Source organism: the organism of the source record quoted next (assembly GCF_019968985.1).
Source record: "MAG: Porospora cf. gigantea B chromosome Unknown PgB_NODE_96_length_41430_cov_147.519, whole genome shotgun sequence".
NCBI lineage: Eukaryota > Apicomplexa > Conoidasida > Eugregarinorida > Porosporidae > Porospora > Porospora cf. gigantea B.
The window spans coordinates 13,898-41,430 of record NW_027179367.1 but is presented as its reverse complement, the minus strand read 5'-3'; the positions used below and the strand labels follow the sequence as shown (position 1 = coordinate 41,430).

The 27,533-nt window shown below is 54.8% G+C and overlaps 17 protein-coding genes across 29 annotated transcripts; 10 read left to right on the top strand and 7 right to left on the bottom strand.

Annotated features, from left to right (window-relative positions):
• Positions 1-213: 213 nt before the first annotated feature.
• Positions 214-522, top strand: KVP17_003192 (uncharacterized protein; the record flags this gene model as incomplete). Its single annotated transcript, XM_068520203.1, has 1 exon — positions 214-522. The coding sequence occupies one exon, from the start codon at positions 214-216 to the stop codon at positions 520-522; it is 309 nt and encodes a 102-aa protein (XP_068370919.1).
• Positions 523-621: 99 nt separating this feature from the next.
• KVP17_003203 (uncharacterized protein) lies at positions 622-2,051 on the top strand (the record flags this gene model as incomplete). Of its 2 annotated transcripts, XM_068520221.1 has the most annotated exons (3): positions 622-715; positions 744-1,114; positions 1,143-2,051. In XM_068520221.1, 3 exons carry the CDS (start codon positions 622-624, stop codon positions 2,049-2,051), a joined length of 1,374 nt encoding a protein of 457 aa, XP_068370935.1. The 2 variants fall into 2 exon arrangements, with proteins under 2 accessions (XP_068370935.1, XP_068370936.1); XM_068520222.1 differs by lacking the exons at positions 622-715; positions 744-1,114 and having other exon boundaries at positions 1,137-2,051.
• Positions 2,052-2,056: 5 nt separating this feature from the next.
• On the bottom strand, positions 2,057-3,991 carry KVP17_003199 (uncharacterized protein; the record flags this gene model as incomplete). The annotated part of the gene is made up of 1 exon (XM_068520216.1): positions 2,057-3,991. The coding sequence occupies one exon, from the start codon at positions 3,989-3,991 to the stop codon at positions 2,057-2,059; it is 1,935 nt and encodes a 644-aa protein (XP_068370930.1).
• A 125-nt stretch (positions 3,992-4,116) lies between these two features.
• KVP17_003190 (uncharacterized protein) lies at positions 4,117-4,948 on the top strand (the record flags this gene model as incomplete). Its single annotated transcript, XM_068520201.1, has 2 exons — positions 4,117-4,557; positions 4,586-4,948. 2 exons carry the CDS (start codon positions 4,117-4,119, stop codon positions 4,946-4,948), a joined length of 804 nt encoding a protein of 267 aa, XP_068370917.1.
• Positions 4,949-4,975: 27 nt separating this feature from the next.
• Positions 4,976-5,298, bottom strand: KVP17_005291 (uncharacterized protein; the record flags this gene model as incomplete). The annotated part of the gene is made up of 2 exons (XM_068515096.1): positions 4,976-5,086; positions 5,116-5,298. The coding sequence occupies 2 exons, from the start codon at positions 5,296-5,298 to the stop codon at positions 4,976-4,978; spliced, it is 294 nt and encodes a 97-aa protein (XP_068370939.1).
• Positions 5,299-5,347: 49 nt separating this feature from the next.
• Positions 5,348-5,557, bottom strand: KVP17_003191 (uncharacterized protein; the record flags this gene model as incomplete). The annotated part of the gene is made up of 1 exon (XM_068520202.1): positions 5,348-5,557. The coding sequence occupies one exon, from the start codon at positions 5,555-5,557 to the stop codon at positions 5,348-5,350; it is 210 nt and encodes a 69-aa protein (XP_068370918.1).
• A 170-nt stretch (positions 5,558-5,727) lies between these two features.
• On the top strand, positions 5,728-7,473 carry KVP17_003182 (uncharacterized protein; the record flags this gene model as incomplete). Its single annotated transcript, XM_068520185.1, has 1 exon — positions 5,728-7,473. The coding sequence occupies one exon, from the start codon at positions 5,728-5,730 to the stop codon at positions 7,471-7,473; it is 1,746 nt and encodes a 581-aa protein (XP_068370902.1).
• Positions 7,474-7,506: 33 nt separating this feature from the next.
• Positions 7,507-9,421, bottom strand: KVP17_003193 (uncharacterized protein; the record flags this gene model as incomplete). Of its 3 annotated transcripts, XM_068520206.1 has the most annotated exons (4): positions 7,507-7,821; positions 7,849-7,940; positions 7,969-8,325; positions 8,404-9,421. In XM_068520206.1, 4 exons carry the CDS (start codon positions 9,419-9,421, stop codon positions 7,507-7,509), a joined length of 1,782 nt encoding a protein of 593 aa, XP_068370922.1. The 3 variants fall into 3 exon arrangements, with proteins under 3 accessions (XP_068370922.1, XP_068370921.1, XP_068370920.1); XM_068520205.1 differs by lacking the exons at positions 7,969-8,325; positions 8,404-9,421 and having other exon boundaries at positions 7,507-7,923; XM_068520204.1 differs by lacking the exons at positions 7,507-7,821; positions 7,849-7,940 and having other exon boundaries at positions 7,946-9,421.
• A 1,313-nt stretch (positions 9,422-10,734) lies between these two features.
• Positions 10,735-13,022, top strand: KVP17_003185 (uncharacterized protein; the record flags this gene model as incomplete). Of its 3 annotated transcripts, XM_068520188.1 has the most annotated exons (4): positions 10,735-10,764; positions 10,793-11,188; positions 11,217-12,667; positions 12,698-13,022. In XM_068520188.1, 4 exons carry the CDS (start codon positions 10,735-10,737, stop codon positions 13,020-13,022), a joined length of 2,202 nt encoding a protein of 733 aa, XP_068370905.1. The 3 variants fall into 3 exon arrangements, with proteins under 3 accessions (XP_068370905.1, XP_068370907.1, XP_068370906.1); XM_068520190.1 differs by lacking the exons at positions 10,735-10,764; positions 10,793-11,188; positions 12,698-13,022 and having other exon boundaries at positions 11,337-12,671; XM_068520189.1 differs by lacking the exons at positions 10,735-10,764; positions 10,793-11,188; positions 11,217-12,667 and having other exon boundaries at positions 12,798-13,022.
• A 137-nt stretch (positions 13,023-13,159) lies between these two features.
• KVP17_003179 (uncharacterized protein) lies at positions 13,160-17,714 on the top strand (the record flags this gene model as incomplete). Of its 3 annotated transcripts, XM_068520182.1 has the most annotated exons (2): positions 13,160-14,819; positions 14,848-17,714. In XM_068520182.1, the coding sequence occupies 2 exons, from the start codon at positions 13,160-13,162 to the stop codon at positions 17,712-17,714; spliced, it is 4,527 nt and encodes a 1,508-aa protein (XP_068370899.1). The 3 variants fall into 3 exon arrangements, with proteins under 3 accessions (XP_068370899.1, XP_068370898.1, XP_068370897.1); XM_068520181.1 differs by having other exon boundaries at positions 13,160-14,851; XM_068520180.1 differs by lacking the exon at positions 13,160-14,819 and having other exon boundaries at positions 14,865-17,714.
• Positions 17,715-17,866: 152 nt separating this feature from the next.
• Positions 17,867-19,376, bottom strand: KVP17_003201 (uncharacterized protein; the record flags this gene model as incomplete). Of its 2 annotated transcripts, XM_068520219.1 has the most annotated exons (2): positions 17,867-19,273; positions 19,302-19,376. In XM_068520219.1, the coding sequence occupies 2 exons, from the start codon at positions 19,374-19,376 to the stop codon at positions 17,867-17,869; spliced, it is 1,482 nt and encodes a 493-aa protein (XP_068370933.1). The 2 variants fall into 2 exon arrangements, with proteins under 2 accessions (XP_068370933.1, XP_068370932.1); XM_068520218.1 differs by lacking the exon at positions 19,302-19,376 and having other exon boundaries at positions 17,867-19,282.
• A 70-nt stretch (positions 19,377-19,446) lies between these two features.
• On the top strand, positions 19,447-20,244 carry KVP17_003184 (uncharacterized protein; the record flags this gene model as incomplete). The annotated part of the gene is made up of 1 exon (XM_068520187.1): positions 19,447-20,244. One exon carries the CDS (start codon positions 19,447-19,449, stop codon positions 20,242-20,244), a length of 798 nt encoding a protein of 265 aa, XP_068370904.1.
• A 121-nt stretch (positions 20,245-20,365) lies between these two features.
• Positions 20,366-24,344, bottom strand: KVP17_003196 (uncharacterized protein; the record flags this gene model as incomplete). Of its 3 annotated transcripts, XM_068520211.1 has the most annotated exons (4): positions 20,366-21,146; positions 21,179-23,913; positions 23,972-24,263; positions 24,292-24,344. In XM_068520211.1, the coding sequence occupies 4 exons, from the start codon at positions 24,342-24,344 to the stop codon at positions 20,366-20,368; spliced, it is 3,861 nt and encodes a 1,286-aa protein (XP_068370927.1). The 3 variants fall into 3 exon arrangements, with proteins under 3 accessions (XP_068370927.1, XP_068370926.1, XP_068370925.1); XM_068520210.1 differs by lacking the exons at positions 21,179-23,913; positions 23,972-24,263; positions 24,292-24,344 and having other exon boundaries at positions 20,366-21,019; XM_068520209.1 differs by lacking the exons at positions 23,972-24,263; positions 24,292-24,344 and having other exon boundaries at positions 21,085-23,940.
• A 98-nt stretch (positions 24,345-24,442) lies between these two features.
• KVP17_003183 (uncharacterized protein) lies at positions 24,443-24,742 on the top strand (the record flags this gene model as incomplete). The annotated part of the gene is made up of 1 exon (XM_068520186.1): positions 24,443-24,742. The coding sequence occupies one exon, from the start codon at positions 24,443-24,445 to the stop codon at positions 24,740-24,742; it is 300 nt and encodes a 99-aa protein (XP_068370903.1).
• Positions 24,743-24,795: 53 nt separating this feature from the next.
• KVP17_003198 (uncharacterized protein) lies at positions 24,796-24,993 on the top strand (the record flags this gene model as incomplete). Its single annotated transcript, XM_068520215.1, has 1 exon — positions 24,796-24,993. The coding sequence occupies one exon, from the start codon at positions 24,796-24,798 to the stop codon at positions 24,991-24,993; it is 198 nt and encodes a 65-aa protein (XP_068370929.1).
• A 59-nt stretch (positions 24,994-25,052) lies between these two features.
• Positions 25,053-26,421, top strand: KVP17_003186 (uncharacterized protein; the record flags this gene model as incomplete). Of its 3 annotated transcripts, XM_068520193.1 has the most annotated exons (3): positions 25,053-25,297; positions 25,412-25,746; positions 25,775-26,421. In XM_068520193.1, the coding sequence occupies 3 exons, from the start codon at positions 25,053-25,055 to the stop codon at positions 26,419-26,421; spliced, it is 1,227 nt and encodes a 408-aa protein (XP_068370910.1). The 3 variants fall into 3 exon arrangements, with proteins under 3 accessions (XP_068370910.1, XP_068370909.1, XP_068370908.1); XM_068520192.1 differs by lacking the exons at positions 25,412-25,746; positions 25,775-26,421 and having other exon boundaries at positions 25,053-25,301; XM_068520191.1 differs by lacking the exons at positions 25,053-25,297; positions 25,412-25,746 and having other exon boundaries at positions 25,915-26,421.
• A 9-nt stretch (positions 26,422-26,430) lies between these two features.
• KVP17_003200 (uncharacterized protein) lies at positions 26,431-27,528 on the bottom strand (the record flags this gene model as incomplete). The annotated part of the gene is made up of 1 exon (XM_068520217.1): positions 26,431-27,528. One exon carries the CDS (start codon positions 27,526-27,528, stop codon positions 26,431-26,433), a length of 1,098 nt encoding a protein of 365 aa, XP_068370931.1.
• Positions 27,529-27,533: the final 5 nt, after the last annotated feature.

Sequence of the window (27,533 nt, the reverse complement as noted above, 5' to 3'; positions counted from 1 at the left end):
GGCAGACAGCCACTGCCCGATGGGAGATATTGCGCTATACGCAAAGTCCGTACCTCTTCCGTTGGTTGGCGATGTCCCTTTGTGCATCGCTTCTGGCCTACATTGTTATCACGCCGATTTTCGACCGTATCAGATCTGGTTGCCGTGATTGCAAGTGGTGTTCAGCCTGGTGTGGCACTTGGTGCTGCAAGGTGAGTCATCGAATATACAAGCATGCAGAAAGCAGCACCCGTAACGAAGACAACTAAGCGCCGACCAAGGCGTGTCGTGCCAACACCTGCCGACCGTGACAGCCCGGTCGTTACCAGGTCCGCTACTAAGACTCCCACCAGCAAATCTCCTGCACGAAAGTCCCCAGCGAGATCAAAGAGTCCTGTAAAATCCAAAACGCCCAAGTCCAAGACGCCAAAAAGATCAGTGAAGTCCGACGACGTTCTTAAGAAGAGAAAAGCTCCCAAAAAGAAGCCATCCGTCAGTCCTCCGCTTGAGTCACCAGCTGCTAACCCCAGAGCTGTCAGGTGAGTCTCTGAAGTCGCGGTCAAGCAGGGCAGCCAACCGTCGACGCAAGTAAAAATTGTGAATGGAACTAGCAAACTGTACGATTTCGATATTAAAACCGCAATGCAGGAGCAGTTCGAGTGGGTCTCCTTTTCAGCCCCAGTTGAAAGGGAGCGTGCTGCGTTGCAACGATTGGCAAAGCTCAGTGGGGCTGAGAGTGAGCGTTGAGAGCCGCTCTGACGCAGGCTTCCTCAAACCCTTCCAAGGTCTGACACAGAACATCGACCCAGACTCGACCTCGTGTTCACCCGCAGAATCCGAGACTCCAACTCGCAACTCCGTGGTCGCCGACACGCCTGCACCTCCCTTGGTGGGCTGTCTCTCCAGGGCCGAACCCCGCCTAGATGTGGTGTCGGAGGAGGTACACTTCAGGGCCGCCCCACTTAGTGGTGGGCGGACAGCAGTTCGGGCTGCCTCTTGGGAGACGCTCCTGGCACGACCCGTCCACTGGATGTTTGCATTAGAGGGGAGGCCGGCGTTGCTGTTGGTGGTGGCGGGTGTACGAACAGAGATCGTGTGCCTGTACAAGACCACTGGATGCCTCATTTTTAGCAGAGTGAGTGCGGTGTCGGAGCGTGATGCAGATCGTACCCGTTCCTCCTGTGGTGGATGCCTGCTGCGATAAGGATGTCCTCTGTCTTCTGTCAGACGACTGCACTTTGGCGGCGTTTAGATTAGAGACTTCTCCGCCAGGCCTCAGTAGGATCTTTTACGAGTCCGTTCGGCCTCTGTTACCCACTCTGACGAGGCCGCTGCTTTCCTTAGCTCCGTCGTCTGCACCTCTTTTAGGGCTGAGTAACGGCCAGGTCCTGTGTTTACCCTCGTTCACCAGTGGCGGCTGGGTTCGAGTAGACGGCCTAGACTATGGCCTGCCACCTGATACATCTCCTATCCTCCCCGAGAGCCCGTTGACTGCGATTCAGAAGTTCTCTCGGTTACAGATAGACGACGTGAAGCTCCATGATGCGACTAGCGACGACGTCAGCTGGTTGAGGAGTACTCTGGAGGGCTTGGCCGAACGAACTGTGGCGAACGAGGTCCACCGGCAGGAACGGCCTTTCGAGCTTCACCAGTTGATGTGCGCCTCCTATATAGGCTCTACCTCGGATATTCTTGAATGGACCATGGCACTTTTCATGTTGGAGATCGCGCAGGCTGATTTGCTGACTGCAGTCTGCCGTCTGTACTTTCGGAGGACTCGAGGAGGAACGCCTGTATCAGACGTTCCGCTGCCAGACTGGATCCAGTATTGGCGCCTTACCGTGGCCGATCTCGGCCAACTTCTGAGCCAGCTCCTGGGCCGGTTTTTCGCCAGCGACTCCCAGGCCGAGGCGATTGGAGCTACAGGGTTCTTTAGATGGTCGGAGGGCACGGTATGTCTTCCAGAGGTTTTGGCTGATGCTATTCTGAGCGCATCTCGATTGGAGGAGACTGGCGACGTTATCGAACAGGGTTCTACTAGTGACATCGTGAACGTGGTATTGAACATGTAACGGACCTAAACACGTAATAGAACTTCCTCAAACACCTGCAAACGCGGGTCGGAACCAAGAACCTCCGATACCGAAGAGTCCAGTATGGTTCTAAGTATTTCGCAGATGTCAGTGTACTTCCTCACTCCGCTGCAGAGATCTTCGATTGTCGATTCGAAGGCGTCACGTGGAGTTTCCTGAATCAGTCGCACTAGGAGATCTCGGAGAAAAACACCTACTGGTCCTGAGGCCATGTCTAGATTCTCAGTACAGGTCGCCAGTCCTGCGAAGCGAATGACCCTCAAGTCTACGATGTTCTCTAGCACCAGGGCCGCCACCAAGGAGGCAAAGGAGGTCGCTTTTCTAGGGGGGAACTCGTTCATGGTGCCCAGTTGAGCGCATACACCCTGTTTGATAGTGTGACTGAAGCGTTTCCGAATACCACCTGGAAGGCCGCAAAGGGATTTGATGAGTTGGAAGTAGAAAGGGTTGTAGGTCTTTTCCGAGAGGCACACATGTAATAGTACCGCAATGGCTGTCGGCATTTTCTGCTTGTCGGCGCCCGCCTCTAAAAGCCGCTGAACAGCGTCCGGAACATCCTCAGCTCCCATGACAGCAACGAAGCAGGATTTCTGAATGTCCGTTCGCATTTTAAACTTTTCCGCAAGGACGAGGAGAGGGTTGACGTCCTCGTCTCCATCCAGAGCGACTCGGTGCCCAGACCTTCGAATCGTGGTAGTCTTGTTTTCGAGAGCGTCCCATTCCACGTCCAGCACATCCAAGTTGACGCCACGCATGTGGGGAGACAGCCGAAGCCAATCGCGCATACCAACGAACCGCTCGGTGCCCGATATTTTCTTCACAGAAGCCAACTCGGACTTTAGGAATTCGAATCTGCTACCAACCTCCTGACAGGCAGCCATTTTGTCGTTGATGAACTTCATAATGGCCGTAAAGTCAGTTGGGAACTCGCCACGAAGGCGTGATCCACAGAACCGAAGTAAGGTGAGTAGGCAGTCCACTTTGAACTCGGTGAGGTCCCCATCGCCAGCCACTCTCCTGACCAACCCGAAAATCGGCTTGGCAGTGAGCACGCCGTAGTCGAAGAGGAGGCAGGTAGCCATAATGGACGATCGGCAGAATTGCCGACTGTCAGTGGCTTCAGAGGTCTGACACGAGTCCTGCTCACAGGCCAAAGCTTTAGTAAGGTTGGTAGCGAGGGCTTCTGCGTTCAACTGCATGAAGTTTGCGAGCACGGCTTGACCAACGAGAGCCGAGAGACCTCCCATGAGGCAGGTCTGCACGGATATCAGCGCAACGGTGCTCTGTCGGTGCACAACGCAAGAGTTCAGTGCTGCCTGGGCCACGGCCTTCGACAACAGGTCAGTTCCGATCTGCTTGGCCTCGGCGAGAGCTTCGTTCTCTGGCTTGTCTGCTCGCTTATTCACGGCTGCATCTTTCCACACCAACTTGTACAGAGTAAGGAAATCCTTCATGATAGGATCCAAATTACCTTCTGATAGCCGATTGATAAGACCCACGACCTTTATACCCCTCTCCTGGACAACAGCCGTCATCGCACCCAACACAGATGAATGTTCGACCACTACCCGCCGCTTGTGAGGAGGCACGTAAGCACTCGGAGCTTCGTTTCCGGCGGCGCCACTGCATTTCGTCTCCTCATCAGAGCCTTCAGATCCCTCCTCAGAGCCCTCAGAACCCTCGTCAGAGCGCTCCTCAGAACCCTCAGATCTCTCCTCAGAGCCAGACTCGTGTTCCATTCCTCGTCCTTCAGCGATTCGGTCCGCGACGTCAAGAAGGTCCACAAAGTCCTCCCCTTCGTTGGCAAGCATTTCCTCTTTGAGCTCCTCGACGCTCAGTCCCAGAACACCTTGGAGATACTGAAGGTCGGCGTCATCCTCAGCGGACTCTGCGAGTTTCGGCCTCTTGGGGGGTCTCATTGGAAAGCGCTATTTTTAGGGTGCGGGTTTGGAGTGCCATTGAAGTCGTTTGCAGCTCATAATTCACAATCACCTCATCCCCATATTCGGCCGATATCTTGAAAAAGTTTTAAATATCTTCTGGGATGGCAGTCCAAAGGGGAAGCGTAAACGCTCTTGTCAAAAAGTTCGAAACTCATGAGTTGGATTTCGATGAGCCCGAGGAGCCCTACACCTATGTGCCTTCGCCTCGGATAGACGACTTGAAGAACTATTTTGAAACGCTGGGTGCAAGGGACAACTCTAACTGGAAGAAACCCCGGAAGGAACGACCCGCAGTCGAAGAGCCGGATCATGAGGTATCTACCAAAGTAATGGAGAAGATCCTGGACTTTGAGCCTGATGCCTTCGAGGCAGAATCGGAGTCTCTGGACAACGATTACGTCCCGAAGCTCCAAGACGAGAAGCCCGCTGATTTGGATCCCGTCACCACACGGGCCACAGAGAAGATCGGCACGTCAATGGAGATGGAAGTCGATGTTGTACGACGGTATCTCTCTGGTGTGCAGGCCTACGTGTTCGACAATGTGAGGAGCCGGAGACCCCTTTACACAGCGTCGTGGTGGGGCCTTGAAACCCATCCTCCTCCGCCTGAACCCCGCGAAGGCAGGCATCTTCATTACCCGAAATGGACGAACACTCTGCACTATGCTGAAGGAGCTGATGGAGGTCGACATATCCGACTTGAGCGTGGAGTTCCTGACCCGCAACAAAAGGCACAAGGTGTCTCCTGACGTCTACGTAACGCTTATTGAACAGCCGCTGGCGGTTGTTTGGACGCCAAAAGGCCACCACCACGAAAAGAGAGGAAGTCCTTTGGTCTTGGTCTTCGAGTCCTTCGACGACCGGGACGATTTCTACCTGGCTTACTGGAAGACTGCTATGTGGTGGCAGCTTCCTATGATTTGTACAGAGTGACATCTCAGTTAGAGACACAGCTTGTACTCACAAAGCTCTCAGCAGCACGCGCTGCGCTGTCTGGATCTTTCTGACGATGTACGGGCTGCCAGCATACTCGGGTGCGGGCGCGCACAATGCCACGAGTCTTTCTGCCTTCTGAGTGCCTCATCTCGTCGAACCCTCACCTTGTTAATCTCGTGCTTAGAGTGCGACGCTAAATCCAGTATCTTCTCTGCCTCCGTTGGGCTCATAAGGGCTGGAAGCTTCAGCATGGTCTCTGTAGCTCTTGATCGGAAGGCCTGGTAGCCAGACGCTAGGGCAACACCAGATCCCTGACGTAGCAACCGGTATACAGAGACAAGGAACATCGATTTTTTGCGTTTAACTGCCGAAGTTCCAATTTCACCACAGAGCAAGCTATCTAAGTCTTCTAGCCTCTCGTTCCGTCTCCAGTAGTGCCAACACGTCTCCTTCGCGAACGGGTCCGACAACGTTTCTCAGCAGACTTCTGCCTCCTAGTTCGGGGTTGGTGTCAAGGAAGGTAACGCGTACCTGCTGCACGCCTCCTCGGGATCCCGTGCGGCCGATAACCTGGGTAACTCGAGCATGCTTAGGCTTGTTCTCCATGATGACGTCGGGCTTCCTTGGTGGCGAACAATTCACTCATTAAAAGACAGAACGGATACGAGCACCCCACCCTGACTCTCACTGCCTCCCTCTCGCTTACACAAATGCTCACGAGTAGGTCATGCACACAGTTGTAGCTCACTGCGAGCTTTCGAAATCGTGTGTGCACCATGCGTAGTTCCTTGCTGGTTGTGCCGGCTGGGGCGGTGGTGTTTCCTCTATGTCCTCCAGGGTTTGCTGAATGCCGGTTTCCTCAGCAGCCTGGGTTCCAATCACGGGATGTGCTGTACCCAGTTCTATGGGAGGGTACATTTGTTCCCGGCAGTGGCCAATGCTTCAAGGGCCAGTCATGTCCGGAGAGTATGACGGCGATACCAGTTCGAAGAGCTCAGAAGGCCTTTTCGCCGAAGCCGTACACATGGGGGCAGCCGTTCTGCCCTCCAGAGTATCTCGCATGTGCAGCGGAGCTGCCGACTCTCCGCACATTCCCAGTTTGCGGGCCCAGAGAGACCAAATGTCCAAAGGATAGCGTGACATGCCAGCATGAGTGCCTGACAGGGCAGGTGGCAGTGCCCCAAGCGTCGCCCCTTCCAGAAGCCGAGGACGTGGAGTTCGCAATGATGCAGGCTCAGCCTGTATGTCGTCCGGGATTTGCGACTTGTGTCGTAGGAGTGACGAGGTGTCCAGATGGATTTCCAGTGTGCCCATCACGCATCAACTGTCCTGAGGGGATGGCGTTCTGTCACGAAGGGAGGACCTGTCCGCGTCGAAGTCTCGACTGCGGCCACGAAGCCAAAATAAACCTGGACGACCTGCCCCCCTCCCGAATGCAGCCTCTCTGCCCTGATGGATACCACGCCTGCTACTACGGCAAGCTGTGTCCTCGCATATACATGCTTCATGGCGCTGTGGCGCCTCCAAAGTACCAGGCGGCCTGTCTGGCTGCGTGCCCTCCGATCACCAGTCGCTGCGCTGAGGGGGTGAGGGGGCCAATCCCTGCGCAAGTCTCGCAAAGCGTCATTGAAGCCTGTCCTGATACCATCACGGCTGATGGCGTCCTCAAGCGGTACGTGTTACCGTTGGACGATTCAGGGACCACCATAAGCTCTGCGGAGGTCGATGAGTCGTTGGTGGCGTCCTCCGAGGGCAAGTCTTCACACGTAGCATCCATCGCCAGTCGCAGTCGACCAGTCTCCAGCGCTGCAAAATACAGCTTCAAACCGGAGACCTCGGCAGTTCAAAGCGCAGTAGCGACGGGAGGAGGCTACGCCCCTGCAAGGAAGGTGCCTCTGGCTGTGAAAGGGCCCTACCACAGCCTGTCAGACCCCCACAACAGGGGCAATGCCTGGTGCTGGAGTCTGCAGCTGCCGCCCGAGTCTCGCTTTAACGTAGCATGGCTCGTCGCCTACGAACTGTGTGTTCGCAACCCTCAAGACGCGCACTTCGTGACATCTGCTGAAGGAACAGTTTGCCTGACTGAGGGAGGTGTGGAGATTAACATGGACCGTCGACGACACGTCAACGAGCGCTACCTCATCAGGTGTGTTGATCGCCAAACGGTCAGATGGGACGAGGCTGACGATCGCGGGTACGAGTGCTGGGAGAAAGCAAAGACAACGAAGAGGCACTGGGTCCTCCGCAAAGTGAAGGACTCGCACAAACGTCAAGACTGCCTCGAGGAGTCTGAGGCCTTCAGCGAGGAGCTGGGTGGGAAGTTGGTTATGGCGCTGCATAATAACGGCGTTCCGGGGTTGGCTCGCTGCAACGCAAAATTCTACAACTTCGCTGTAACTCGTGTGAAGATTAGCGGCCGACGAGCTGTGAGTTTCGGGGATGCCGTCTGCGTACCTAAGACAGGAAACGTGCAATGGAAATGCCGTTTCCCAGCGTCGATGTGTAAATCTTTTGTTCACTAGAGGTGCGTCAGCTGCGAAATGTGAATCGTTTTGTTAGAGGTGCAGCGCGTTGACAGCGACAGTGTCTATGCTGGACCGTTCATCCAGGTCGAGACATCCAGGACGGCGTTTGGGTGGTATTAGCTTGTGGGCGAGACTGCCGGTCACTGAGGTGTAGGCACCTCCGTCCGAAGACCTGTACTCCTCATACAACACGGAGCCAGATGATGAGGGGAACAGCGAGTCCTCGCTCATACGCCTCGAGGGCCCGCCGCAGCACAAGGTTCGGCGTTTCCGGTTAGGAAGGCAGCCCGCAGCTCGCTTCGCGTTGATTTCGTCGAAGCCGTAGAGGTAACGAGCGGCTTCAATCTGTGTGAGGTGCGAGGGTCCACCCACAGAAGTGTGGCGCGTATCCAGTGAAGCGCTCGCTGACGACTCCATTTCCGGCGCCGGAATCATGTGGTTCATCATGGTTGTGGATTCCGCGGCTGCATCAGTTAGCGCTCCGCAACTCACTTTGGGACGTGGCGGTATAGGTCGTGCTCAGCGAGCGAGTTGGGAGCGTGAGCGAGGGTTCTAAACGCTTCCAAGTGGGCCTGTACTTGGAGGAGCCAGTGGCTGTTGCGTAGCTGACATCCCGGGGCGTCTGAGGCCCTACAGTCAATGTAGTGACTGATGACGTTGGGGCATACGTCGTCGCAAAGGATGGTCGCAGGGTGGATAGCACGCTTCGATTGGAAGGTGCGGCAACTGTACGCTCTGGCGCTGGCGTCTGTGGCCCCTGGTGAATCCACTGCACTGTACTTCGGCTATCAGTACTGAGAGAGTGGGGCGCCGGCATGCTGCTGACCGGCACAGGCAATCGACGTCCAACTGTGTTGCGGTTGGTAGTTGACCCTTCCGTCCAAGAAGTTAAAGGCACTGAAGGTGCCATTCTTGAGGGGCCCCTACTTGCTGAGGGTCTCATTCTACTCCCAGGGCCGCTAGTGGTACCCATTGTGAAAGTGGAAGGCTGTGTCGTGGCTGGGGCAGGCGCAGCAACAGAATCGGGTCGCCGAGCCGGAGGGGCGACATCGCTGACTCTTGGGGATGGCCTGGACAAGCCTCTTCGCTCGGGCAGACACCCTCCTCCATACCGCTCGTCGAAAAGCTCCTTGGTATCGTGGACGTCAGGTCTGGACAGGACAGACTCCCTTGGAAATGTGAACTGGGAGGGCACAACGGACTTCACGCGCTCGCATGGAGGGTCCACGGTTTCCATTGTCTGGATGGTACCAACGGTCCGGTCATCCCAAATCGCCGAGTCGGTCTCCACGGTGGACTCAGCCGGCGTCTGCACGCCACCAACCTCTCGTATGGACATAGACGTTGAGTCAGACCTGCAATAGGGCACCGGATCGACATTTGGACCTGGCTTGCTCGAATGACGTGGCTTGCCCGAATGACCTGTTTGACGGGACCTTTCTGTGGTTAGACGCGAGGAGACCTGAGACGGTTTCGTCGGCCGAGGAGACTCCTTGGTGCTGGAAGTGGTGTCCAGATCCACCGAAGTTCCAGTTGGTCTCGGCTGGCCGTACGCAGTGACATGGAAGAGCCCAGTCTTGCGGTCCGATGCCCAGTTCGTAGATAGGCGAAAATATTTGCGGCCGGCGGCATCCTTTAGAATTGACTGCACCTTGATGGGCCTTCCCCGAGCTCGCAGTTGCTTCAGCACATCCAACTCAGTGTAGTGGAGTGTATATGCTGCGCCGTTGCACGCGTCGATGACGTTCACTGGTTTGGATTGGTCCGGCTGGCCGAAATCCGCCGTCACCCGCGAACTTGAAAGGCTGGGTCGGACATCGACCTCCAAGATGATGGTGTCTGGGATCTTGCCTGAATTTGCTTTGATCAGAGTCTGGATGGCCGATTTACGCTCCGAGGCGTGGAGAACGGTGACAGCGTCACCGCTATGTCTACGGGGAGCCATCCTTAAAATAGGATTTGTTCGTCATATGTGCGAAGGTCGCGTTACCCACTGAGGCACGTGAAGCACTTTGTCTGATTCTGATCTTGCTGGACAGCTGCCCCAGTCAGACAAAGCATCTCATGTACATTCACATGTTCATGTTTATTGACTCGGCGATGCGATCACGACGTCACGTAGTTGATGTTGGTGTTTGCCTTTGATGTGGGTCAGGAGTGCAACGTCGCCATGATGTCAACCAGGGTGTACCAATTCGCGTCAATTACTGTCAATTCTTGTGGGGTTGGGATGACGGTTGCAACGAAGGACCCAGGTCAACGTTGCTCTCCCTGTAAGAACACCACGGTCTGACGTCATCTCAGCGATGGTAAACCGGAATTCCACTGCTGATTCCACACAAGGGACTAGCGACGAGCGGATTTCCGGCCCCGATACTTCAGCAACCCAAGTGATATCCATTTTGAGAGGTTCACATGGCACTCTCCTTCTGCGCAAGGACATTCCCGATGGTTTCCTTCCGTCCATGGCTGGCTTCGAGCACACGGACACGTATCTCCGCTACGCTCCACCAACCGGAATAGCGCACCAGAAGACGAATGTGTTCGAGAGGATACAGAATCCAGAGGCCAGTAAGCCAAACCAATTCACTTCGGAGATCCGCTGTGACGTTAGACTCGCCAGGAGATCTCGTGAGAAGTCTCGTCGCAGGTCGTGTCAATCAACCCGGTCAAAAGGCGTGCAGACCGAGCACCCTACTCCTTCGTGTCAAGGGACGCGGTCAAAAGGCGTGCAGACCGAGCACCCTGCTCTTTCGAGCGAGTCATTCGCGTTGAATTTGTTTCCAACGGCGCTTTACGCAGAGGAGAGCTACTCGAGTGTGGAAGAGATGGAGACTGTGGCACCGAGATCTGTTCAGCCGGCTCTTGCAAAGGTAATCACCCACTCGAGACCACAGCCCGTTATAAAAACATCCTGTATTGAAGAGGCATCACGCCCACCGAGAGCCGTATCAACAACTAAGGCCCAATCCAGAATAGCCTGGATGCCGTCCACGACTCTTCCGCACAGGAGAGTAGCATCGCAACCTGTCCGCATTAAAATAGCGAGCGAGTTGCCGACGCAGCCTCAGATCAGGCCTTCAGCGCCCGTCATTACCAACGGGTTAACAATCGTGGGCAGAGGAGCCCCCACACCACCGACGGCAACAGGTGGCGTGGAACTCCACCGAAGTACGCGAAGGAGACATGTAAGACTGACGACGAGATGAATATTGATGTCCCGTACCAAATGACTACGTAATTGCCCGATTTAGTGACATGGACTCACCATCAGCAGCAACTCTTCTTGTGAGGTTTGGACGCCAGCACCACACAGGGGCAAAGCCTATGTCGAACCTTGTGCGACAAAAGTGCTGACGCTCGGAAGCCTGCAGCACTGGAGGTTGAAGCTGCCACTCGAAAGTTCCTGTCAGAATCGAAGGGCCAGGACAAGGTGGTTCAGCTGCTGGAGGCGTTCGTACGCGACTTTCTGCAGAGCCCCAGCAGCCACACCCGCAAAGGAGGTCTGCTGGGGATCGCCAGCACCTGTCTCGGCTTGGGCTCTACTGCCATCAACTACACGCAGTTCATCGTCCCACCAGTGCTGGAGACCTTCAATGATCTCGACCCACGAGTCAGGTACTACGCCTGTGAGTCCCTATATAATATCGTGAAGGTCTCGCGGAAAAACATCCTCGACTATTTGCCGCAGTTGTTGGACGGGGTTTGTAAGGTGCGGGTTTGAGGGGGCGTCGACGCAGCTGGTTGTAGATGTCGACGACGACGTTGCCAACGGTGCTCTCTACGTGGAGCGTCTCCTCCTGGACGTACTGTGCTCCGCCCGAGACTCCGACCTCCTTGTCAAGGATGACATATTGGGCATGCTGGTAGAGAAAGCCGCTGAGCATGTGGGCACTCCCTTGACGAGTGTACTCTTCAGATGGATATCAGCCGTACAGAAGCTCGTGCCCGTCGCAGTTCGATTTGACCACCTTCCACAACTGCTAAAAGTCCTGTTGGAGGCCATGTCTACAGGCGAGACACTGACCACTGCCGACGCTATGCTATCTGAGTCACTAGTGAGCCTGATGAAGCTCGCGGCCGCAGACAAACCACCCATGCCAGAGAAGCAGCTGTGCTCGCTGATTGTGAATGCTACGGCTGTGTTGGTGACATGCCAATGGGACGAGGAGCGGCTTCTCACTGATGTGGCGGTGCTTTGTTGGATACACGAGATAGTTCTCCTCTGCACGGATGAAATCCCCAAAAGCCTCTCCGTCGTCTCGGAGAGGCTCCCGGCCGGTCGTGCGGCTGCAATTGGCAACGCATTGGTTCCGTACTACTACGATCTCACGAGGGTGTCTTTGGATGCCGTCCTATCGTCAAATGTAGAGGTTTCTATGCAAGGGCAGCGGGTGTTGAGTCTCCTTGAGACTGGGTTCCGTCGAATTGTCGAACTCGGGGATCAGCAAATGTTAAATGAATTTGCGCCGAGTACGTTGGCTGTCATCAACGCCAAGCTCGTCGCGCACTCCAGTGTTGTCATGGCGGAGGACTCAAGTGACAGACCTCAAGTGCGGGTAGTCGTTGCCGCCTTAAGTCTACTTAATGTTCTACTGATCTTCAAGCCCGAAGAAATGTTGTCAGAGTCACCCATGCTATTCGGTTGTTTGCTGGGTCTTCTCTCGATGAAGAATAAATCGGTGGCGGAACAGGCTTTGCAGGCACTAAGTCAACTTAGCTTCTTCGGAGACAACGTGAACCGATTGTCCGAAAGCCTGATCCTGCTATTCATGTCTGACCGAGGTCTGATGGAATGCAACGGTCGGTCCACATTGAAGCAGCTTTTCGCCCTCGTGGACGCCCCCCGATTCTTGGAGGCTCTGGTGAGGTCTCTCGTTCCGACGACGTCGTTCAATTCGGAGCAACTACGGCTTGTGCACAGCCTGCAAGGCGGCGTTCCGGCCACGGAACCTTCTCGCCAGGTGAAGGCTATGCATGAGGATCTGGAATTCTGCCATCAGTTTGTGCACCTGCTCACATGGGTCATATATACAGCCGCTGAAGCCGAAGAAATTCGCCTACTGCTACGTAGTCGCACGTCACTCCTCAAGTCCCTTTTGGTCCCCTGGACACTGACTCCCGTCAGTCTGGTGGCTGTATGCCTCTACGCCGGCGAAGGTCGAATCGCTAGGAAGACATTGGAAACCCTGTAGGGAAGGGGAGGTGGGAGCTTACTCAGCGGACGCCTGGAGCCGTCGGTGGACTTTATTGATGAGCTGCAACAGCTGGTGGACATTCTTGAGACACCTCTCTTCGCTCGGACACGCATTTTACTGTCCATGGGAGACGAGGACGTCAAGGACTGCTACTGCACTCTGGCCATGATCCTTCCGCACACATCTCCGGGATTCATGGCGATCAAGCGACGACTGCAGGTACTCTCTTACGCCCGTTCGAAATCCTCGGCCGCCGGGACGACCGAAGAGCGCATTCTCCGCGATTCCGACATCACTACCGTGGGTACTGGTGTGGCGTCGCATGCAGTTGATGACTATCGTCGATGATTCAATGCGACGGCAACTAAGTTGGGTGGATTTACGAGATGTCGTGAAGCTGCCTGCCACGGCTGGCTCTGGGCCTGAGACCGCTGGCCTCTATTGAGATTGCTGTTTTGATGCGTGACCGAAACACTCAAAAAACAATGTACGGTGACAGACCTCCCGACGACGACAAACGTCGTCCCATCAGAAGTCCCAGTACTGACTTCGCCGGTCTCCAGCTCGAACGGGAGCAGCTGTCGATGCCGGATCGACAGTCACATGTGACCTCACCCGACGTCCTTGGTCTGGATTCAGTCACTCTGAGTAGGCAAGCGTCATCGAGGAGCATCTGGGGCGCCACACCGGCTGTGGGAGTGGTTGCCGCGGACGTGACTCCCTCGGTGGAGGGCGCCACACCGGCTGTGGGAGTGGTTGCCGCGGACGTGACTCCTTCGGTGGAGGTTGGTCTTGTGGATGCCTCGTCCTCAGATGTTCATTCAGCATCAGCGGGGACGGAGATGAGACCATATAGGGATATAGGAGTAGACGCTCAGCCCTCACTTCTTCCACCCGTTCCTGAACGTTTGTCTGACCCTCCAATCTGTGCCTCAGACCATGCACCCATCACCAGTACAGCCACCCAAGCAGCCATCGTCCGAGCAACGAGAGCCATGCAAGCCACGAATGATACGGCGACAAAGACGACCTCACCAATGGGCACCCCGCAGGTCATGGGTCCACCAATTCCTCATGCACCAATTCCTCATGGACGCACCCAGAACCTCACGGACGCGAACATCGTTCGTCAGCGGCGGGGAAGGTCGGATCTTGACTTCCACGACTTGGTAAGAAGGCGACAGAGGGATTCCGCCGAACCCATTGTCCAACGTTCGGTATATCGCCGAAGGCTTGACATCCACGGAAACCCCGTAGACATTCTGGTGCAAGCGCCGGTAAGCATGCCTGCGAGCCAAACCAGCTTCGCAGGGACCAGCAGCGCCCGAGAACGCAGGTTTCCAGGTGCTCCCAGATACGCCCACCCTGAGGCCATTAAGAAGCTGCTTCACGAGGACCGAGTGAACTCTGTCGGGATACTAACGGGGCACTCCGAGGTAGTGAGGTCGACGTCTCCAGTCCACTCTTATTCTGCGCAAATGTCAATGGGCCGCAATGCGCAGTACACGTCGCACGAGCAAACTCCCAAGTCAGGCAGAGCAGAGCGCCACATCGCATCGCCAGAACTCACTCCAGCGCGGACCTCTCCACAAACGCCGCTCGTAATGCCCCTCTCCGAATCACTCGCGGGCCCAAAGAGGCTGTCAGATCTGCTGTCAAGAGAAACCAATCCCCCCACGGTGCTGTCTCCCTACAAGCCCGATGAACCGTCTCCTCCTGATACGGGCTGGTGTGCTTGGTCAGAAGTGGTGGACAGGCTGTCTCGCGAAGGCTTGGAGGTGGATATTCAACGGCTGAGAGCACTCTTCTTTCAGTTCTCCGAGCTCAGAGGGCCGAACCACGCCCCTACGATGACTGCCCTGGATCTGGCCAGGGCACTGGAGGCCATAGACTACTCCGTCACCTCCGACTGGGTCGCAGAGCTATTCAAAGCGATGGATTCCAAACGTGAAGGACAGGTGGAAGAGTCGGAATTTATTGGAGGACTGCTGGCTGCATCACCGTTTTTCAAGGACAACACTCACTTGTGGCGGTCTTCAGTACCCGAGTATTTGACTTCAGGGCCTTCACACCGACTGGGATCCTCCTGTTCTCAGATCCTGGACGCCTCATGCAGCGCTCGCCTGCAATGCATTTGGAATGCTTGTGAGGTCCCGGTTTTCCGCGCACACAGATAGCTCGGGGGATACAATGACCGTCACGGATCTATCTCGGCTCCTGGGCTCTTTGGCTCGAGAGCAAAGGTCTCCGGTGCCCTCGTTGACGCAGTCACCCTCACTGCTGAAGGTCCGTAGCTGTGAAGTGGACTACTTGGCCCTGGCGCAGAACCCAGAACGTTACCGACGAGGAGGTTTAGCGTCTCCTACGTGGGTGAGAAGACATCCATCTCCTTTATCGGACCTCCCATCACATACGCTTCCTTCCAACATCAGCGGATCCAACGAGAATACGTTATTCGTGGAGCCTAGGGACATTTTTCGCAGCACCAACGACCAGAGGTCATCTGTGGAGTGGGATGTGGAACCTTCCGACAAGCTACACAACGATCGTACCGTCGATGCTGTGGACCTCCTCGACAACAGGGGACCCAGGCCACCACTTGCCGGCCACTCCGACCCTGGGCCGTCACCGAGCCTGTCCAAGGAGACTGAGACGCCTCAACGGCCTAAGCAGCCACGGGGTACACCAGGATTCGTTGACGGGTACCGCATAAACCCTAAACTGCCCCCTGGAGTGCCAGACTCCAATGAGTTAATGCTTGCGAAGTCTAAGCTCCGGGCACAAGAGAAGCCCGCTGAAGACAAGTCCTCGGCCTCGTTGATCTTCGATGGAGTTGACAACCAGGCGTTGCTGCGCCCGAGTGAGTATAAACACCAGGCGACCATTCCGATTAGTTCTGGACGCTCTCTATTCTCCTCGGAATCCATATCGTGGTCGTCCAAAAAGAATGTTGGAGTGACTGATGGTGCTCTCGACGCCCAGAGGACAGTGCGGTTCCCGATAGAAACGCCTGTTGATTCCCCCCAGCTACCCACGGTGGAGGTGACGACCTCGCGACGTCGGTGGCCCTTGCTGAAGAAGACTACGGAAGTCACCCGTACTCCTCTGACGTCCGTTCGTGACCGAAAGGCGCCAAAGCCGCCAAAAAGGCAGTGGACCTTCCACTCTGCACATGGAATGCCGCCCGCTTCTCCTCTCTACCTCAACCGACCTCGGTTTCAGCTGCTTGCGTCGCCAAGTTCGCCGTTAAACTCCCCGCACTCTGCGAATGCCGCTCAAATAACGAACGCACAACGAATTCTGGATGCGTTCGATGGCGAATTCACCTACAACGCCTTTCTGCAGGTGGTGGCGCTGGGGTGGTTGAGAGGCACTTCCCGGTTGTACAGACTCGAGGACTGCCCCGTGCTGGCTTTGCGCGAGGCTATCAACCGAGCTGGACACCTTCACTACCAGAAACAATATGAGATGGGCGAGACCTTCGATGACAAGGAAGACCGCACACCTAGGGCAATCAATATTTTCTCGCCGCTCATTAGCATTGGTTGCGGTCGGAAGGCGGCAACAGACGACAGACAGCCTACCCCTGGGCCACCAACCCGAATCTCCCCTCTGACCGACCAACCATCCAGTCCAGTCAACCAATTCAGACAGGGGGCGTCGGTGGGAGTGGCTGCCGCCGATGGGCTTCGTGTGCAATCCCCAGTGTATCCAGTGGCTGCCGCTGATGGGCTTCGGGTGCAATCCCCAGTGTATCCAGTGGCAAACTGCCGATCGATGGACCAGAGATTCATTGAAGGGTGTCAACGAGACCAACCCAACCTCTGGGACATGGTCCGTATTCATGAAAACAAAGGTACCATCCCCAGGATCCCTCAGGTGAGCACGTACTTGCCTCCCAATGTCCCAACTGACTGCTTAACGCACCCAGCGGGCGCTACGGAGGAACGACAAGGGCATGCTCGGGTTGTAGTCTCGCCGTTGCATCGGAAGCAAGCAATCTCCTCTGATGAGGGATCAAGTGAGTCGTTGGCGTCCTTCCCCCTTGAGACCCACCCTCAGCTACCACCACGGCTCTTGGCGAGCACTCCATCTTCGTCGCCGCTGCGGCTTTCGTGGTTTAACTGCAAATCTCGCGATGTCTCATTGAACCTCGAGGGAGGCAACCCAGAAGCGGAATCGCCCAGCGACAACACCCTATTGCAGTTCGTGATGCCCACCCCTACTAGACCAGTTCAACTGGAGTCTCCTCTACCAAAGCCAGCGTTGTCTTTGCACTTTGAGAGATGTAGTCCAGGGAGTTTCGACGGTTCCGTGAAGGCGTCCAGCGACAGCGATCTCGCGTCTCTGGTTGATGGTATGCTGCTGGCTCCGGTGTTATCATCCGCGAATCTCTTCTCGAGGCCTTCATCTGAGGTCATTGACAGAGCTATCTTCAAGGCCGATTCCATCAGCTACCTGGAGCTGGAGGTACTGCTCACTCAGCTTGTAGACGTCTGCCGGTCTCAGCCTCTCCTCCCATGCATCCGACACATGGGAGGCTGTTGTTTCGTGGGCAGCGCCGGCTCTGACGCTTGGGATCAGCCTGTGGCTGGGGGGTTAACCCCAGAAGACGCTTTGCAACGGACAGACCTGCTCCTCGTCGCTGCCTTCGGCATTCACTCACCAGCCGATACCCGCTCGATGTTGCGACTAATCAGTCTGAAAGCTCGATATCCTGGTCGTGTTTACATACTACGCTGTCGGACGGCAGTCACGGCCATTACCTCTGAAGTGATCGTTGGCAAGGGTGCAGTGCCCCCATCGCTGTTATTTCACGACGCATTTGAGTTCCTTCCTCTGGGATTACTCCTTTCACGCCCCAACTGCACGCTTCTGAAAGGAGACGTGGACTTTTCCGACCCTGTGCGGTTAGCGTCGATCACCAGCAACCGGCAGCTCATCAGAACTCCCGAAGACGAGTTGCTGCGAAACATTTTTGATGTCGCACCTGTTGTGCACGTGTCCAGAGGCAGCCATCTGTACCTTAAACCCCACTAACGTGTTCCTTAAACCAACAACAAAGCCCGCTTGTGACACCGCCGTTTCTAAGTTCAGGACACCACATAGCCTATTCGAGAGCGTAAACCAACGCCGTTTCTAAGTTCAGGACACCACATAGCCTATTCGAGAGCGTTCCTAAACCAACAAAGTCACACGTCTGGGCGTCTCTCGTTTACCCTGTCGACCTGCTGCGCTTTCTGGAACTTTTCCAGCTCGTTGCGCAGGCCAAACTCGCCTTGGAGGAGGGAGCCTGGAGGAATTCGATGCCCAGGAGTGACGCCCTTGAGCTGCACAACCAGCTCGTTCTGCTCTCTCAGGGTCTTGAATACGCGCATAAGTCGCCCGACACTTTGTACCTTCTTCCTCAACGCGTCAGCACGCTCCTTGGTAAGACCGGTCTCCTCGGTAGGCGGGGCCTCGACGACGGGAGATGCAGGATGCTGAGATAAGAAGTTCTGCACCTCTGGGGGGAGGACGACGTCAGATACGTCGTCGTAGTCCGCTCCAGAGTCAAGGAGACCGTACAGGAGCTCAGTTACCTTCTCGCTGACAAAGGGAATGGACCAGGCAAAAACGTCCATGAAGCAAGAGAGGTGGTAAGGATGGGGGCTGAAGTTAAACTGCTGGATATTCAAGGTGTTGTTCTTAAACTTTAGAACAGCCGCCTTGTTGTTGTAGACGTCGCAGTAGTTGGGGGCTGAAAAGATGGTGATAACGGTGGGAAATCCAGTCTTCACGTTAGTCTGATGCATCTTGTATCCCTCCAACTGCGCCTCGTGAGCCCTAATCACTGAGAGCAGGTTGTTCTTGTCCAAGAACTCCACCGCAGCGTTGTAATAGAAATAGAAGCTGCAGCCGCGTACATCATTCGGCACATAGACCTCCTTAGTCCGTGCAAGAACATGCTCTTCTTTATCCTCATCTACTGGATCAGCCCACAGAAGATCACAGAATAGACCGGTACGGGGTGGTTCTTGAAAGCGATTCACGCCCAATACGTTGTGAACGGCCTTCAAGGCGGGGGACAGCCCCCCATGCACAGCGAGGAACTTGTTATTGATTGTGGCGGCAAGTGGGAGGTTGTCGAATGCTTGCATGAACGCCGTGTAGACCTCCATGTCGTACTTATGGATGCATTCGTGTCGAAAGTTGAAGAAAGCGGTCATCTGCCTGCACTCGTGGTTCCCTCTCAACATGAAAACGCTCTTTGGGAAGTTCATCTTCAAAACGAAAAGCAGCAGGACGACCGGAATTGAGAAGCTGCCCCTGTCGACGTAGTCACCAAGGAATAAATACTGAGTGGAGTCGGGCTTCCCCCCAACATCCAGTAGTTTCAAGAAGTCATAGTACTGCCCATGAATGTCCCCGACAACGGTGATGGGGTCCTTTAGCTTCAACAAGTTCGGTTCTCTTGCCAACATATTCGTCACCTGACTGACGATGTACAGCACGTGCTCCTTCGCGATTCGACCCTCCCTTCTTAGGAAGTCCCGCAGCAGTAGCCAGTCAGGAGGCACAGTCCTGTCACGCGGGAATAACAGCTCCTCAGCAAGGGGCTGCGTCATTTATCCCCGAAGAGCGCACTTTATTCGGTGGTGCGTCCACCTCAGTGATGACACGGTCCTTGTAGGGGTCAGGAAGCATGTCTGTCAGATCCATCTACAAAATTCAGTGATTAATTTATATAAGAAGGGCCACGTTTATAATAAGGTGCAGATCAGATTACCTCATGGGAGGAGTTTGCTGCGCCGGACGCGATGATGCGAACGCGAAAGCAACTGCCAAGGCCCTCACTAAGGACAAGCGGAGCAAACAGAACGACATCGCTCTGTTTGACGAAGCTTTCGTTGCGTCCGACGTCAAGACAATGGTGAGTTTGTTGACGTCGAACACCAAGTTCGTGCCGTTAGAGGGCAATCTACATCCATGGGCCGCTCAGCCCAAGACTGTAGGGGCACTCGCCATGGCACAGCTATCGATAATGGCGTCAAAAGAGAATGCCGAAGCTCTTCGTGTCTTGAAGCAGAAGGAAACGCTGCAGGTGATAGTTGATCTCCTGGCATCTGATGACCTAAGTCGGGCCCAAGGGGCCCTCGTATGTTTAACGCTGCTGACACAGGATGGAGCGGTATGTGAGATCCTGGCCTCGTCTACGTGTATGGAGCTGGTGGTCCCCAGAATGGAGTCGACAATTGATGGGGAACGCTCATCCGCTGGACAGGTATGCCGTAACCTGTTCGCTAATGTCTCCGACAATGCTCAACGTACGCGTTTTGTGCATCTCGACGGAATTTCGCGTCTGCTCGGTTTGCTTGCTCCTGGATCGGATACGGATGCGGGGTACACGCATTTGGAGGGGATCTACCATTTCGAAGATCTGTGCTACCCTGACGGAGTAGAGGTCGCCTCCATCGTGGAGGAAGTCCTCAAACATCCAATCCTAGCTGCCCTGGAAACTTTACAGGAAACTAGTGATGAGGAGACCACTGATGAAATAAAGTACCTCCTTGACAAGCTATCTTCGTGAATTGATGTAAACAAAAATTCAGCAAGCAAAAATTCAGCAAGCAAAGGCGTAAGACCTTTGAAAAGGCACTTTACCTCCTAAAGGTAATTCACCTTTCTTCAACTTTAATCTTTAATCGCCTCTAATTCTGTATGTAAGGGGCGAGAGTGGCCGCGAAATCCGGTGTGCTGTGGGACTGTACATACACCACACCCTTCCCGGTGAAGGAGCAGGCGAGGCCCTCTCCGCCGAATAAAGCTGACCTGAAACCTCCTCCAACCTTGACCATGTCGTAATTAACGCTGTTGTCGTATGCCAGCAGGTTGGAGTTGTCGACGATCATAGCTTGGGAGTGGTCCATCGTGATGGGTTTCACGCTGCCGAAGGCAGATACCCACAACGAGGCCGGCCCCTCGGCCTTGTACTGCTTCATAAGCATGCCGCCGTTGCTGAATATGCCTCTGCTGTCCACCACTGATGAGCTGGACACGTTGGTTGTGTGGGCTAGTACCTGTCCAGCCTTGATGTTCAGCTTGGCACCGTGGCCCAGTGGCATCTCTACGATGTCCCCTGGAGCGGAAGCCGCTAAGCAAATCCAACCGCCGTGGCGGCCAGACTGAAATATGTTCCGGAATTGACCCTTCATCATCTTCAACTTGCTGGAGGCGCTGGTTTCTTTGAGACTGACGCCAGACATGGCAATCATAGTTCCCGGAGCAACCGATACAGACTCCTGAGGGTCTAGGACCAGCGTCAATGTCGTGCCGAAGGGTGCATTTTCAATGGTTCCTCTCATTTTGCAAATTTGTGACTTTTTAGATAAAACTCTTGCGCCGCCATTTGTTGAGACATATTGTGTAGCTACCGACTCCGAGATCTTCGACGTCGATCCCGATCGACTGGTCTGGGACTCCGTCTTCTGTCTGTTGCTTGGTCCCCGTATCGTTTTTCGTACCTGCTACCGGCGTAGCGGTCAAGCACCCTTGGAGGACTTCGCCGGTCATTTCTGGCATCGGGTCGGGTTGAGTTAGAGTACAGGCGCTTTTCTAGATGGTCACGCACGGACCGAACCGCAGACTGTACGCCCGTCGGACCTAACGAGTCAGCGAGAAGGCTAGCTACAGGCTTAGCGGTGCCGAAGAATCCCGAGCGGGAGGTATCAGAGACAGGATTTACACCTCCATCAGCAACCGTCGGAGTGCTGACCGTTGCTCGGTGCTTCTGGTAGGCCTCGTTGATGCTCGACATGGGGTCCACTTTCTGCGGCCTGAAGCTGTGACCATACCTAGAATCGGCTTGCGCTTTGGAACCTGAATCCGGAACCTGAAACGGATTCTGGTCTTGGTCCACGCTAGCAACTGCCGAATCGCCGATTGCGGTCATCCACTGGGCAAACAAGGCAGTCTGCGCTGCGGGGTTCGAGAATATGGTTTCCGACTTGTCCAGCGTGTACCCTTGCGGGTCGAACGCCTGACCTCCAGTGGTAAACGCTGCCATCGCCCCTGCGTTGTAGGTGTCGTTGGTGGCAAGGTTGCTGCTGTCCTGCCACAACGATTGCCAGTTGGTAGCTGCCGCCTCGGTAGCGGTGGTGGATTTCTGTTCGTCCTTGCTGACCTCCGTCCAAGCCTCCTCAATCGTATAGTCTGAATCGGGAAGGATATCTCCAAGATCAAATGTCTTCTCGGCTAGCGCCTTCATGCGCGGCCAATCCGTGTCCACACAGACGGGTATGAGCTCCATTACGGACGATCCGGCTTCCGTTGCAACCGGAATATAATGTTGGCCAAGGCACAGCGCAGCTCTCTGCCTCTCAGTTGCGCAGGCGACCAGAGCGTACCCGTTGAAGCAAGCGGCGGTCACGATGCCATGCGACGCCAGGGTGCCAGGGACGACATCCACCTCAGAGGTCTTGGAGAGGTGACACGCAAGTGCGCTGCTCAGCTGGGCCTCAGTGAGACCGATGGGAGTGTTGAGGAGAAGCGCGACGAGTCTGCAACGCAGCGAAAAATCGGTGACGTCTGCTAACTGCGCCTTGTCCGGCCAAACAGCAGGCACTCTCTGGAAGGTGGGAGGAGAGTCAACAGGGCAATCGATAGGGTCTCCCGTATACATCCATGGTTTCACAACCAGGAACCCGAATAGACTCGACTTTCGATTCTGGCACATCCATGTCAGGGGCAGCGCGATGACGCCGACTCTGAGAAGCATGTCTCTGGCGTGCATGTCATGAAACGCCACCACGACTGATGTCGGGGTCTGCACTTGCACGTTGGCAATATGCGGGACTGGTAGCCCGGCAATCCGCAGAGATTCTTGGATGTAGAGCAACGTGACATCTGCCGACCAGGATGTGGGTTTGTTAGTGACGATCAAACAGAGGCGCTTCTTCAGAAGCACCACCTTAGCGGCCTCTTCGATGTCGGTGTTGTCTCGCAGACAGTTGTGAAGGTGCTGGTTGACCTTGTCTATGGTGAGGTCGCAACTCCACGTCCAGACAGGGTCGTTGGCAATTTCCAGAGTTACCTTCGGTGGGATAGTGATACGGTAGTAGGATTCCACAGGCGGTATGAAGGCGGAGAAAACGACAAAGTCTGTTTGCTCCTGGGCGTCAGGCATCAGGGCCAGTGCGCGTTGTGGATCTTGCTGAACGTAGTACGGCTGGTTGCTCATGAATTGCGCAGGCTTGGCCTTCTGCCAATCCGGGTGGACGTAGAGAACCGTAAGCAGAAGTAGTCGCTTCGCGGATATTTCATCACCGCAAGCGAGAATCGCATGATCTCCAGCCATTTTACAGGTGATGATCGAAGGGGCAATGAACCCAAACTCTTGCTCTAGGATCCACAAATTGCGAGAGAGATGTCCGATTAGTGTACACTCGTCCCACGACGGAGCAAGACCTTCGACTTTCACACAAAGACGACTCAGCAGGGAGCCATGTACTTGGTCGATCGACTGCCCCTCAGGCCACCATACAGGATCCAAACCGTCAAAGGCTCCTGTGGACGGGAATGCTTGCGCGAGCTCCTTGCTGTAGCGCAAATGACCAATGGCCCAGACAGGCGGCGCATCTTTGCACGTGCCAGCCCACTGCCCACTGAACTCGGACAACCCGGGAATCTTATCAAGTTCGGCCTTGCGTTCAACGGATTCGTCCTTCATTGTATTCGGAACGTATTGTCGGAACTGCAGGGCGGATGTCTGCACGGCAGACAAGACACCGGAGGCCGACTCCGAGGGCAGCTCCAAGAACGGTGTTTGGATAATGCGGCTAACGGAACGCTCATCGCCCATACATACAACCGCCGTATTCTTCTCTGGGAAACTGACAACGTCAGCCAGTATTGGCGGCTGCACCCCCTCACTGACGGCCGCTTCGTAGAACTTGTCCCGTAGGTACCGGAAAAGCGACCCAACATCCCAGGTGGCTGGCTTGTTGTCAACCACTACACAGAAGTTGAACTTGACCTCGTCACCAACGGTAACGAACTTCTGGCACCAGGGCCAACGGGCATTGGTGCCAGTCGGATACTGAGGTAGGCTGGCCTCGAAGCTCACAGTTAGCTTCTTGATCTGGTTGATTTCCGAGAGGACGGACCCCAGCGGAGGAGGAACGAAGGAGTACATTGAGTGGATTGGCGGCGGCACGTCCAGACACTTCAACACGGGTTCAACTAAGTGGACGGTGTATGGCTGCGTTACCATTAGAAGGATCATCATCACTCTAGAATCACGGCTTACGCTCACTTACCTTTACTACCAGGCAAGGCGAGCCTAAAAAGGACCGCTCACCCGGAATCTTCTGTGTCTCCACGAACCGGTCAATACCTAACAGCCATGCCGAATTGATAGGTATCGCCCGGAGCGCCAGTAACCTGCGCCTGCTAGGGATGTCCGAGCAGATTAGGACTGCAGATGCAGTGCAGTTTACCGTCTCGTTTTGAGGTACAGCCAAACAAGAGACAGCCGGTGGCATCAATCTCATCTGTCCGAAGTAGGTCGCCAGCATATGCTGTAGGAAATACGCCAAGTACGCGGAGTCCCTGAGTGACAAGTCAATGAGTTGCCCACCATGATGGTGGCTTGTTCTTCACCAGCACGCCATATTCGCAGCGCACATCCATGCTAATCGATGCTAGAGGCACCGTCGTGCCCCATGAGTCCGTTGACTGCTCGCCCTCTGACATGCAACGTGCCAAATGCGTATTTATATTTGCAACCAATGCAGATTTTCGCGTGGTTTCTGTGCGTGGCAACTCCAGCGGTTCGTAAAATGATGGTGGAAGATGTATTGGAAATTGCCGGTAATCCCAGCCGACGGTTAGACGTGCAAGTTCTCGCTGACGACGATAAGGAAGACGTCGACATTGGAGATATCCTCACTACCGTTGATAGCATTCCACAGGATTCAATTGAGTTAAGTAGCAGGCTCCGTAGTGGCCCCGACGAGCGCATTGTTCACGAGATTGTTAACGACAGGTCTGGTTACGTAGAAAACGAGCGCGACTTGTTTAATGAGTAAACTTTTGCTGGCAATCGCTCTGACAGTCGCTTTCGACATGTCCAGCGTGCAAGATGGTGGGTGACCTACGGGGAGTGTCAGCAGACGTAGAGAACCTCCTAGACCAGAAATTTGACCATCTGTTGCTGCAGGTGGAGCCCCAAGACGAAAAAGCGTACGATGAGATGTCCATCATTGATACGTTCATTCAAGACGGTGTCGAGCCGAATCATGTGTTTCAGTCGAGGAGAAAGTTCAGAAGAAAGAAGTGATGTTCCCGTTTTGTCTTCAGAGCTCTGGAAAAGACCGAATTTAGGGGACGGAGGGAACAATGCCCAAGCAGTGCTTCGATCTCAAGGACTTCGTCCAGAACAAGCTGATTAACCGGGCCAAGAAGGTCATCATTGTTCACACCAAGAACAAGACCACTGGCAAGCGTATCGTGAAGATCAAGTCACGAACGCCTTCTTATCTGTACACATTTGTGTGCGACGAGAACAAGGCCCGCAAGATCGAGAGCGCAATTCCTGCTGGAATTGAGAAGGAAATCATCAAGGGAGGCAAGCGTCGAACTAAGTGACTGTAGAAACATTGTTCTATTCCTAAAACCCAGATAATGACGTCGGAGGAGAGTTTGTGCAGACAGATGGAGTTCTATGTGGGTGACTTGTCCTGGCACATATAGCTCAGCGACGCGAACCTCAGCAAAGACAGCCATGTGAGAGGCATTGCTCTCACGTCTGAGGGGGAGGCGCGATGGATAGAGCTCCAGCACTTCTTGTCGTTTGGTCGGTTGCAGGCCTTGGGAGCCACGGTAGCCTCCCTCAAGGCGGCCTTATCTCACTCCAACACGTTAGAGGTACAAGACGAGTCAGTCAGACGGCGGACTCCGATCAAACTGCAATCGCAGGAGGCATCTGACGCCTCCACTGTATGGCTGGGAAACTTGCCTCTGGCTTTTTTGGAGGAAGTCGCGGGGAAGTTGGAGGTTCCAGGAGGCTCCTCTGCGACTCATACAGCTCTAGGTGAGCTTTGCGAGAGCTCCGTATGCAGCTGACTTGCTCTCACCATTTGGTCATGTGGTGCATGTGTCTGTTCCCAGATTCTCCGATACCAGAAAGTTCAAAGGTTTCGCCTTCGTGCAATTCGAGGAGGAATCCAGCGTGGCGAAAGCAGTGGAAGCCTTCGGGGATATGACCTGGGAAGCTGTCATCGAGGCCAGGTGTGCACTGGAGCCGACGCTGTTTCCTAAAGACGTGTCAAACTTCCAAAAACGGAACCAACTGGGGCGCGGTTTCAAAGTAAAGAGCATGCCTGAGTTCAGGAAGCACGTCTCACACACCAAGGAATGCACTCTCCCCGTTCGGAAACCAAATCATAAACGAGCGAAGTGCGATGAAGAAGGGGCTCCTCGCCCTTACCGAGGCGGTCGTGTCGTGTTCAGACTCACGAATCTGACGCCTCCTGTTTCGGAAGTCAGCATCCGCTCTCTTTTTTCGCAGTTCACCACGTTAGCCTATGTGGATTTAGTCGGCCCCTCAGCCACGGAGGGCTACATTAGAGTGTACACGGCACAACAAGCCGACCAGCTGGAGAAGTTCGTGACTCGATATTTGACTAGCGATTTTTTGCTGCTGGGTGGTGCTCCGTGTGGACTTGAGCGCCTTTCAGAGGAAGACGAGCGGAAGTATCGGCAGTGAATGAATATTTCATGTGTTGAAACGTTTCCGAAGACCCCGAAAAACATTCCACCTCAGCTTGGGAGGGGTGTTAGGCTCGCCGTCGGAGGTCATGAAAGATACCGAGAGAATTGCCGAGTCAAGGCTTTCCGGCATTTCCTCATGGACCACCACCTCCATGCTATCGGTGGACAACACCAGCGGTGCGTCAGCTGGTTCGTGTGGAATGTCGTTGGTGTCAAAGAGGGACTCGGGTTCCTGGCTTCCCTGACTCACCAGGCGTATGGCTCTCAGGCGGTGTACGGTCGTTTCAGCATCCGGACGCTCCTCAGGATTCGAACTCAGAAGTTCGCAGGTAAGACGACTCAACATGCTGCCAGGACTTTCATGGGGTGCCTGTATCAAGCAGGAAGCGACCTTGGAGCACATTATCTCAATTGGTTCGTCAGATGATGATGATATTAAAGACCCTAGACAGTATCCGAGGTTCCACATATCACCGCTTTGCGAAAGTGGCTCGTCGACATGCCTGTGCGGAAGTAGGTGGTATGTTCGCTTTCCTGAATCCTCGACTACGCTTATTTGGTGCAGTGTCACGTCGCTGTGGACAAATCCGGAAGCATGAATGGCCTGAAGAGCAATCGACACATCCAATGCAAGCTGCAAGTAGTCGTCGAACTCAAACTGTACTTGGATAGGAGTCAAGTCCTGGAAGAAGGCCAAGTTGTCAGATATCAGAAGTGCGACACCCCACTGACTCCCTGTACGGCACGTGACGCGTGTACCAACCGAACTCCACACCAGCCTGATCTCTGGGAGCAACTCAATGTCCGCCACGGGGAACAGCCTGATTATTCTTGGTGCGCCTACCGATGCCTGCAACGATGTCTCGACGCTGGAACCTCCCACAGGTTCGCCGCTCACCAACCACTGCAGTCTGGCTTCCTCGAGTTCGAGATGCATGATGTCAGCGTCGATCTTCTCCGCTATTTTTTGGATGCTGGAAGGCACCGGCAGCCCTTTCGGAACGAGTAACGTGCATCGCGACGTTCGCAGTACAGTGCAGTTGCCTGTCCCAAGTTGGGTTCCAACGAGCTCCTGATCCAGACTATGTGAGGGGAGAAGCATTAATT